The sequence below is a fragment of the Myodes glareolus genome, chromosome 2 (genome assembly GCF_982192425.1).
Source record: "Myodes glareolus chromosome 2, mMyoGla1.1, whole genome shotgun sequence".
In the NCBI taxonomy this organism is placed as follows: Eukaryota; Metazoa; Chordata; class Mammalia; order Rodentia; family Cricetidae; genus Myodes; species Myodes glareolus.
The window spans coordinates 92445611-92456747 of record NC_142027.1 but is presented as its reverse complement, the minus strand read 5'-3'; the positions used below and the strand labels follow the sequence as shown (position 1 = coordinate 92456747).

The 11137-nt window shown below is 50.0% G+C and overlaps 1 protein-coding gene across 1 annotated transcript; it reads right to left on the bottom strand.

Moving 5' to 3' along the window:
* Positions 1-463: 463 nt before the first annotated feature.
* Saxo5 (stabilizer of axonemal microtubules 5) lies at positions 464-9837 on the bottom strand. The gene is given in 9 exon segments (XM_048429034.3): positions 464-709; positions 1576-1661; positions 2734-2935; positions 3222-3331; positions 3418-3530; positions 5504-5604; positions 5703-5729; positions 5731-5807; positions 9053-9837. Coding segments are annotated over 9 exon segments (1497 nt in total). The 5' UTR covers positions 9606-9837; the 3' UTR covers positions 464-481.
* Positions 9838-11137: the final 1300 nt, after the last annotated feature.

Below are 11137 nucleotides of genomic sequence, written 5' to 3'. Positions count from 1 at the left end.
TCATCACGGTGGGATGGCAAACTGACAGGGGCTAAGGCAGATGGTCACATTGCCTCCACAATCAGGCGGCGTCCGGCAGTGAAGAATGCTGGTGCTTAGGCCTCTTACTCCTTGTTGACGCTGGAACCCTAGACCATGAAACGGTGCCACCTACGTTTAGGGTCTTCTCGCCTTCCTTAACCTAATCTAGAAACTCTCACATAGACATGCTCAGTGGTTGGTTTTCACAATGATTCTAAATTCTGTCCAAGGCAGCCAAGATGGCTCAGCAAACAGAGGCCTTGCTACAAAGCTTGGTCCTTGGGGACCTGAGATCAATTCCCTGGAACTTATATGGTGAAAGGAGAGAACCAGTTCTTGCAAGTTGCCTTCTGACATCCCTCCCCCGCTGTGGCAAGTGCATGATCATGCTCAAACACAAATCAACGTTAAAAAAAAAAAAGTGAAGAAAAAGCCTATCAAGTTGACAATCAAGTGATATTTATTGCTGGCTCAGGCAAGGGTACAGAGGAAGTTGGGGGCCCAGAGGGTCTACTTTCTGTCCCCAGCAGCCAGAGTTTTGGAGCGTGCCCAGTGGCACATGGCTGTCCTGAATGTCACGTATCTTCTGTGCCAGCAGGCCCTGGTACTTGAAAGGAAACTGGTCTTGATACTGGGTGGAGAAGAAGCGCTGTCCACCCAGAGGGGGCTCTATGTGGCTGTATTTGCACTGTGAAATCAAGGTAGGTGATTTGTCAGATAGCCTTGTGGTTGCTGACTCACCCTGGCCACCTCTAGATCACTCTGGGGAGGGCATTGGAGGGCAAGAAGTTGCTCCAGCATTGTACCCTATGTGGGAGGACCTGCATTCCATCCCTGGGACCTACATGGTAGAAAAGAATTGACGACTGCAAGTGTCCTCTGACCTTTCCATGTATACCAAGGCATGTGTATGCCCATGCATTCACATACATGCACACATACACACACCCCCACTAAAATAAAATGTCATAAAAATTAAACGATCTGGGGCTGGAGAGATGGCTCAGAGATTAAGAGCACTAATTGCTCTTCCAGAGGTCCTGAGTTCAATTCCCAGCAACCACATGGTGGCTCACAACCATCTAGAATGAGATCTGGTGCCCTCCTCTGGCCTATAGGTATACAGGCAGACCAAACACTGTATACATAATAAATAAATAATAAATCATAAAAATTAAATAAATAAAACCATTTTTAGATAGTCCCTAGAATAACCCCGGACTTTGGATGGTCTTAGGTGGCCTCTAAATGAACCCATCTTTTGAGATTTAAACCAACCTGTCTGGTAATAAATTATCTGAGTTGGTGTAGACTTGAGAGTTGGGAGAAGCTAGGGCTAACTCTGGAGCTGGGTTGTCATTAACATGACCTCTGGATTCTGAATGGTAGTGCAAGCGTGCCTGCAGCCTCAGCTCTGGGGAGATGGTGGGAGAAGGTCGTCTCAAAAAAATAAAAAAGGTTGACCCTAACCGACTTGACTGTGATTCTGAGACTGGGGTTGACGTTAGTCTGAGGGGTGCTGATGAGGGGATGTATCCCGTCCCTCTGACTCACCTTCTGTAACAATTCTTCGGTGATAGTGGCTCGAACTATTCCATGTGGCTTTATCATCTTTCGGTTCGTGGTTAAAAAGTCTAATTCTGGAGATTTGGGTTTGGGGAAAGTTGGGGAGCAGAGCAAACGAATGAGGCAGGATATGAGTGACTAAGGGTGGAAGACTTAGGGCTCAGGGACCTATGTTGAACTGAGGCAAAGACGGTGTGGAGTGTGCGCAGGATCAAGCCAGAGGAGTCTGAAGGGCCCGGCCAGGGAAGGCACTGTGTGTGCATAGCCAGCGTCTAACAGAGGAGGAGGAGGGCTTAGGGATGAATGAGGGAGAATAAAAAAGGGGAAAGGGCCTTGCCCAGACTATAGGATTGGAATTACGCATAGTCGGCATAGTCCGGGAGATGAGAGTTGCCAATTCAAGGTGGAGTCAGTTTGAGGTAGGTGGTGGTAGTTACTTGGAGGGGCGGACCTTTGGGAATGGGGCGGGGCTTTAGGAAGGAGAGTAACTTGGGGGACGCAGACGTGGCTTCCAGGGAGTTATGAGTCCAGAGATGGGCAGGTCTTTGAAGATAGAGTGAGACTTCTAGACATCAAAAGTAAGTATTTGATGGCGCACGACTTTAATTCCAGCACTTGGGAGTCAGAGGCTGGTGGATCTCTGAGTTCGAGGCCATCCTAGTCTAAAAAGCGAAGCCAAGGCTACGCAAGGCTACACAGAGAAACCCTGTCTGTGGAGGTGGGGGCGGGGAAGAGAAGCAAGTATTTGAAGGTAGGGATGGGTTCAGATTTCAGTTATGGGTCGGACCCATGGGAACATGAGCATGTCCTTGGAGATGGAGAGTGGACTTCAGGGGATGGGCAGGTGTGTGGGAATGAACAGGGAATTGGGGCTAGGGGGGCATCTTTAGTACTGGCGCTGTGCTTTCATATGGCGGGCGGGGGGGAGTCTTTAAGAATGAGGTGATGTTTTCAGCAATGGACAAGTCTTCCAGGGACAGAAGCAGACCTTTAGAGTTGAAGGAGGGGCTGGGGTGAGGGGCGGGGGCGTCAGGAAGGGACCGGTTTTTGGTGAGGTGAGGCTTTCAGTGACGACAATGCTTCCAGGAACCAGGGAGGACTTTGGGGATGGGGTGGGGCTCTCAGGGATAGGTAGACCACACTCACCACCTGTGCCCTCAGGCAAGTTACTCTGCAAGAAAGACAAGTTAGGGACTCTCAGTTTTGGGCTGGTGTCTGGAGGGCAGAAGGTGGAGCCCGTGGTGGTTTGGAAGAAGTCTCGAAGCAGCTTTTCTTCTCCCAGGGTCACGTGATCCTTCAATTTCTCATGGGACACATGTCGCCTTGGAGGTTGAGTCACAGGAGGTGGCTGTAGGAATACAAGCTTCTAGGGATCTCTGGTCCAGGGGCTCCAGCACCGTGAAGCAGTCCTGTGGCGTGGGTAGCGCCCACCCTCTGGATTCCAGATGGGCTTAGATTTAATTCTGTTATTGTATTTTACAGACAGAACCATTGTGGCTGATACTGGTGCGTGTGAAACTCAGGGCCTGTGGTCTACACTGAGCTCCAGCTCTTGTTCTGCCTTTGAGACCCGCATCCCCGCCCCCCCCTCCCCCATGAGAGCACACTGGCACCTTCTCCCTCTTCCTGCTGACCTCACCATAGAAGAACTTTGTGGAGGTAGCAAGGCTGCCAGGGCCAGGGCACCAGTTTCCTTTCAGGATGTGCGACTCTGGAGTCTTATCGTGGTGAAGGACAAAAGGCTCTGCTGGGGAGAGGTGTGTCAGTGGTAGGCAGCAGACACAAATTCGCAAAAGGTGCCAGGGGTGGAGTACACACACCAGTTCTCACCTGGCTTTCTGGGGTAGAAGTGGTCGTTCATGGTGGTCCTGTCATGGAACAGGCCGTCTCCAGGACCAATGCTCACCTGGTGGATGTGGGCTGCAGTCTGGGCCTTGTCAAACCTCGGGCAAAGCAAGTTAGGATCAAGGTAGGTCCTCAGAATTTCCAGGAAAAGTGATAGTGACAAGTGAACCAAGGCTGAGCCTGGGGTGCGTCAATATTTGCATAAATTTGTGAGACAGTCTCAATCTGTAGTCCCGGCTGGCCTGGAACTCACAGAGATTTGCCTGCCTCTGCCTCAGGAGTTGTGTTGGTTAGTGGTCAACCAAACACAAACTGAATCACCCTGAAAGAGGTCCCCCTCAACTGAGGAATTGTTTCCATCAAATTCTTGTTCTTGTGGTATCTGTCTGAGGGGATTTTTTTTTAAAGGGCGTTTTCTTCATTAATGATTGATGTGGGAAGGGCTGGCCCCTGTGGGTGGTGTCACCCCTGGGCTGATGATTCTAGGTGGCTTACAAAAGCATGCTAAACCAGCCCTGGAGAACAAGCTAGTGAACAGCATTTCTCTATGGCCTCTGCTTCAGTTCCTTCCCCTAAGAGGTTCTTCCTTGAATTTCCTTGACTTCCCTCAACGATGGACTGTAACCTACAAACCAAATACTTTCCTTCCAAGATTGCTTTTGGCCTCTGTGTTTATCGGAGCTGCAGAAGCCAAAGCAGGACTTGAGTGCTAGGATTAAAGGCATGCTCAGCTTTTTTATTTTTATTAATTAATTTTTAATTCTATTTATGTTTTTGGAGACAGAGTTTCGCCGTATAGCCCTGACTGTCCTGGAACTCACTCTGTAGCCCAGGCTGGCTTATCTCTGCCTCCCGAGTTCTGGGATTAAAGGTGTGTACTGCTGCCACCGCTGCCACCACCTGGACAATTTTTTTGGAGGGGGGGTTCAAAACAGTGTTTCTCTGTAGCTTTGGAGCCTGTCCTAGAACTAGCTCTTGTAGACCAGACTGGTCTTGAACTCACAGAGATCCACCTGCCTCTGCCTCCCAAGTGCTGGGATTAAAGGTATGTACCACCACAGTCTGATCTTGTTTTTGTTTTTGTTTTGTTTTTGTTTGTTTGTTTTTTAAAACAGGATTTCTCACTAGCTATGGAGCCAGTCCTGGAACTTGCTCTGTAGGCCAGGCTAGCTTCAAACTCACAGAGATCCACCTGACTCTACCTCTCCAGTGCTGGGACTAAAGGTGTGCGCCATCACTGCTTGGCTCTTTCCATTTGTTGGTTTGTTTTTAAAGATTTATATTTTATTTTTATTTTCTATGCATGTGCATGTATCACATGTGTGGGTGCTGGCAGAGGCCAGAAAGTGGTGTTGGATCGCCAGGAAGTGGAGTCATAGGCTGTTGAGAGCTATCATGTGGGTGCTGAGAACCAAACTCTGGTCTTCTGTGTAGGAACAAGAGCTCAACTGTGGAAACATCTTTCCTTCTCTTTATTTATTTTGGTGTGTGTGCTGCTGTACGTGTGTTGTGTATATACAGGGTGTGTGCAAGTGTGAGCCCGACTGTGTGTGTGTATGTACCTGTGCTTGTTCCATGGTGCACACGTGGAGGTCAGAGAAGAGATTATGGAAATCAGTTCCCTCCTTTCGCTGTGTAGACCCTAGGGATTGAACTCAGGTCATCAGGCTTGGTGGCAAGTACCTTTACTTGCCACCATTTCATTGGCCTCTGCCTTATTCTTTTGAGAGCGAGTTTCACTGAACCTAGAGTTAGGCTGGCAGCTGACCCGCCCCAATGATCGCCCTGTCTGTGTGCAGCACACCCCGGGGATGACAGGCACATGGCCACAGGCAGCTTTTTAGGTAGGTGCTGAGGATTTGAACTCATGTCCTCACGCTCATGCTGCAAACACTTTTACGTACTGAGCCATCTCCCCAGCCTCCCACAGGGTGCTTTGCTAGGCAGTGTGGCACTGTGGTGGAGCTTGGACCAGACATTTTCAAGGCAAGCTGAAGTCCCAGAGCCCCCCCCCGTGACACACCCACGTGCTGCTAATAGCCAGTTGTGAGCAGACTGTGGCTTTTCCTACCTGTGTGGTGGTAGCTCCTGAGGTGTGTAGGTCTGTTTCACACATGAGCACAGGGTGCGGTAGCCATTCTTGCTGTCTCCTAGCTTCACACTAGAGGAGGCCTACAGGCAAAGAAGGATGGAAAGGTGGAAACCACCCTAGCTGCCATGGCTGCACCCTCCCCCCCTGCCCCAGCAAAGCCAGAGCCACATTGATTTACCCTCTTACACATCAAGGCAGGTGGGCCCCGGGAGGGCCTGGAACTGATTCTGGTAGGAGGTGCCTTCCTGTCCCCTGTAGTTCCACTTCAGGGGATTGGGACCCCCTAAGAAAGAGGAAGGTAGTGTCTGCAGCCTTAAGGCCATCTGGGATTGTGGCCACAGGAAGGTAGTCTGAGCATCCCTGCATATTCTAGACTGAAGGATCTCTGCAAACTATCCCCAAAAACAATTTAAAAAAAATAGGGCTGTTGAGATGGGTTGGTGGGTAAAGGTGCTTGCCACCAAGCCGGATGACCTGGGTTAGATCTCCAGGTTTCACCTCCTGCAAGCTGTCCGCTGACCTCATACTTGAACCCTGGAACATGTGCACATGCATAAAAGCACAAGAAACAAGATAAAATAACTACCAAGGCTTAAGACAGGCACCTTGCTAAGCTAAGTCCGTTTCCCTTAGGGTCTCATGTAGTCTGGTCTCAAACTTCACACAGTCGAATATGGCCTCAAACTGCCTCTCCTGCTCTTGCCTCCCTGCAGTGCTAACTTTACAGGCATGGCCACCATGATGCCTGGGCTCCTCTCTCCTTTCTTCTAAATACTTTGTTTTGTTTCAGGGTGTGTGTGTGTGTGTGTGTGTGTGTGTGTGTGTGTGTGCACTGAGAGAGTATAGGAACTTGCAGTTCTCAGCCTTCTGAGTGCTGGGGTCATGGGCCCAGCTCAGGCTGAAGAGGACCTGGTATTCTCTCACTCATTTTATACCCTTGTGGCTCAGAGACTTGAAGTGGCCAGATAGAAATGAAGAGCACAGTGGCTGGACAGTGGTAGAGCACTTGCCCTCTATGTCTGAGATCTTGAATTTAGTCCCCAACAGAAAAAAGAAAAGGCTGGGGAGATACAGTAAAACATTTGTTTCATAATCATGAGGACCCGGGTTGGAACCTCCAGAATTTGCATAAGAAGTCAGGAATGGTGGCACCAGTTTGTAGTCTCAGCACTAGGGAGGCGGCTTCCAGCCAGAGTAGCCTATTTGAGGACTTTCCAGGTCAATGCCAAGTTCTGGAAGTCAGGTTCCCTCTCCCATTTAGACCTGAGAGTGTACATCTTAAAGTGTTCTCCATGGCCCATTGTCCAAGGGTGGGCTCTCCTCCCAACTCTGTGAGGGAGGCAAGAAAACGGCACAACAATCCAAGAATGAAAACATCATGTACTTGAGAACAGCTGGAAGGTGGGCCACTTGGGACAAACAGTACTACTGCTTATCCCATGACATAAAAGCCCCTGGGTGGGAAAGGGAGGACGTTCCGCCCTGGGAAGATCACTGCAAGGAGACAGTTTAGTCAGGAGCTCCACTTGAGGTCCTCAACTTCCAGTCAGTCAGCCTCCTCCACTCCCTTCCTCTCCCTCTTCCCTTCCCCCCACCCCTCTCTCCTCTGGAGACTAGGCTGTCCTGGAGTTTGCTCTGTAGAAGAGGCTGGCCTAGAACTCACAGAGATCTGTCTGCCTCTGCCTCCTGAGGGCTGAGATTAAAGGCATGCGCCACCGTGATGTCAGTTTTGCTGCATGTTTGAGCACCTGTTCTGATGTCATTTCTATCTGCTCTTATTTCATTTGGAAGCCTCCCCTGTGAGCAGAGCCTCACTGCTGTGCCCCGAGAACAAGGAGGGCTTTCCCAGGTGGTCTCTGAGGGATGCTCTGAACACCCAATAGGAGAATGTTGTACTAGATAAGGCTGGTTTCTATTGTGTCATCACTTGGTTTGTTTTTTTTTCTATTATTTTGGCTTGCTATATACTAATAAACTCATTCATTCAAAACCAAAAGTATGGCCCTCATAGCTCATTCTCTTGACCCATAAAACACCCTGTTCCAAAATAAAAGATGAAGCTGCCCGAGCTCTGATACTCAAGTTTGTCCTCTAAGCTACACAGTTGCACCAAATACACACAAAGAAACTAGAAACTCAGAATCCCAAAGCCTAACTCACAGGGAATCCTCTTAGGAACAGCAACTATGGTCATCACCAGACAATTTCAAAGCAAAACAAAAGTAAAAAGAAAAACCAAGGGCGTCATACACACTAGTCCAATGTTCTACCACTGAGGTATGCTCTCAACCCTTTTTCTTTGGGGAAACTCACCAAGTCACTCAGGCTAGACTTGAACTCATGCTATAGCCAAGGCTGGTCTTGAACTTCTCTCAGCCTCTTAAGTGCTTATATTACAGGCATGAACAATCATGCTCGACTTTTTGTTTGTTGTGTGTGTGTGTGTGTGTTGTGTGTGTGTGTGATGTGTATATAGGTTTGAGAACAACTTGCAGGAATGAATCCTCTTCTTCTACAATGTGGGACGTAGGAATTGAACTCAGGTCATTAGACTTGGCTGCATGTGCCCTTTCCCAGTGAGCTGTCTCATAGTTCCTGGTACCTAAATTTCCTTGATATTTGAAACTGGCTGATTCTTTTGTGGGGTAGTGCTGCTGCTGTGCATGGTAGGATCTGAGGAGTGAGCCCAAAATTTGCAGCAATCTCTTCCCTTAGCTCCTGAGTGCTGGGATTGCAGACAAGAATCACCAAGTGAACTGTGGGATTTTTTTTTTGTTTTGTTTTGTGTGTCCATGTGTGTGGGTGCATGAGAATGCACAAGCGTGTGGAGGCCAGAGGTTGATGTCAGGTGTCTTCCTCAATTGCTCTCCATCTTTTATTTTGAGACAGGGTCTCTCACTGAACCTGGAGCTCTCTGATTCAGTTAGACTAGCTAGCAAATGGGGAGGGGTGTGTGTGTGTGTGTGTGTGTGTGTGTGTGTGGGAGAGAGAGAGAGAGAGAGAGAGAGAGAGAGAGAGAGAGAGAGAGAGATACTCCTGTCTCTTTCTCCCAACCATGCATAGCCCCACTGGGCTCTAATGTAGGTATTAGGGTTGGAACTTGGGTTCTCATGCTTGCACATCAACCAGTGTACTGAGTCATCTCACGAGCCTTGTTTTATTTTTTTGGAGACTGGATCCCAGGCTAATCTTGAACTCACTATGTAGCGTAGCTGAACTGATCTGAGTGAGCCTTTACTTCCCCAGTGCTCGGACGATAGGTGTTGGCCATCATGCCTAGTTTATACAGTGCTCAGGTCGCAAACCAGAGCTTCATGAATGCTAGGTAAATACACTACCAACTGAGTCACATTCTCAGCCCTGGAGGTTTTAGCGGCAGCATTTTTGGTCTCTACTGGGTGGCAACTAGAAGCGTTTTCCCTCTCCAAGATGACAAGTGGCCATTTGGGGTGTGGACGGGGTTGGGGGTGTAGCTTGTGAGTAGTCCCTAAGCGACCTTAGGAGCACTTGGTCAGAGCGCGCGCTCACCCAGGTGGCTGCTGGGCACACGGGACTGAGGGGTGCAGTCGTATGGCGGGTAGTGTGCCTGGTACGAGGTGGGAGGGATGCCGAGCTGCTCTCTGTCGCCTGAGGGCACCGAGTCGCGATCGAAGATGAGGCGCGCGCCTCGGATATCCTCATGGGCGCGCGGCGGCAGCTCAGGCCAGCGGTAGTCGGAACGTGCGGTGGACAGGTTGAGACCGGTGCGCGCGTCCGCGTGCAGGTGCAGGTTGCTGATCTGCATCGCTCGCGCGCGCTCCATTGTCTGCTCCCGCCGCTCTTCCAGCGACGGCATCTCGGGCGGCGGCGAGAACGCGCGGCGCACCTCGGACACGCGCTTCTGGGTCGCCCAGTGCGCATCCCTTTGGAAGACCGTAGGGTGCGGTGGCGAAGCTGGGGGCCGCGCCGGGGTGACAGATGAATAGGCCGGAAAGTCCCTGTGCGTCGTGCACTGCATAGTGCCATCGTGCAGCCGCGGATCGGGGCCCAGAGCGAAGTGTGAGGCCTTGAGGAACTCCCGGGATATCGGGCACACGGGCATCCTGAGGCCCCGGCGCCACCTGCGAGGGGCGAAGACAAAGGCCTGAGCTCGTGAAAACCGCCTCCTCCACCCCAGGACAATGCTGCCTTTCAGTCCTTAGCCTGACCCCAGGAAGAGGAACGAGACTCCTTACTTGGCTCCTGCTGTGTAGGGGTATTGTACTGTGCCGGCTAGTTTTACGTCAATCAGACACAAGCTAGAGCCCTTTTAGAACAGGAAACGTCAGTTGAGACAATGCTTCACTAAACTGACCTGTGGCGCACCCCCCCCCTCTCTCTCTCTCTTCGTTCTCTCTCCCCCTCCCCTTCTTTCTCTCCCTTCTTTCTTTTTTCTTTTTCTCTATTTTTACGTACCAATCCCAGTTCTCCCTCCATCCTTTCCTCCCGCCCCCGGCTCCCCCTCCATCTGCTTCTCATTGAAATTAGGGCCTCCCTGCCTCCCTTGGGGAGTCAACTAAGATGTGTGCTGGGTTCTATAAGGCTGAGTAGGCCACGAGGAGCAAGCCAATGATCAGCACGCCTCTATAGCCTCTGCATTAGCTCTTGTCTTCAGGTTCCTGCCGTGAGTTTCTGCTCTGACTTCCCTGGATGATGAACGAAAAACTGTAAGATGAAACAAACCCTTTCCTCCCCAACTTGGTTTGGGTCATGGTGTTTCATCACAGCAATAAAAACACCGAGATAGGTTACCCCAGTCATAAGTTAGCCAAAATAGATCAAGAGCCCTGAGCTTTTGTTAGCTCAGGACTGGAGACACACACATACACGAGTGAATGTTTAACATTGTGATGGGCAGTGAATCTGAAATCACATAGGAGGCAAGCCTCCAGGCAGGCCTGTGAGAGACGATGTTGGAGGTTTATTGTGGTGAGATGTACACTTAAAGTGACCCTGAGCTCGGTCCTGGACGGTATAAATCGGCAGTTCTCAACCTATGGCTTGCCTCCCTTTGGGGGGTCAAATCACCCTTTCCCAGGGGCTCACATAAGGCCATCGGAAAACACAAATATTTACATTACGATTCATAACAGCAAAATTACAGTTACGAAGTAGTAACAAAAATAATTTTATGGTTGGGGGGGTCACCATGTGAGGTTCTAAGGGTCGCAGTGTTAGGAAGGTTGAGAACCTCTGGTATAAATGCGAGTGAGCTGAGCACAAGCGTGGGTAGCTTTGCTTGTCGATGTTGTGTGATGGGGCTCCTTCCACTTTCAGCTTTAGACGGTCATCCCACTGCTCGGCCAGCTGGAACTTGGTGCAGAACTGCCTCCTTTATCTTCCTCGATGCTCCTTAGAGACCCGGGCTGCCCATCAACATTCTTGGCTTCCAGGCTCACTTCCTCCAGGAAGCCCTCCCTGACTTCAGCCTGCTAAATACTAACATTGAACTCTTTAAAAAAAGGTGCTTGATTGTATAGCACATGAAAATAAACATAAACAAAAAGAAAGAAAAGGACATATATTGGGCTAGGGTTCTGGTACGCTGGCAGAATGCTTGCCCAGCATGCATTGGGTTAGAACCTCAGCACTGCA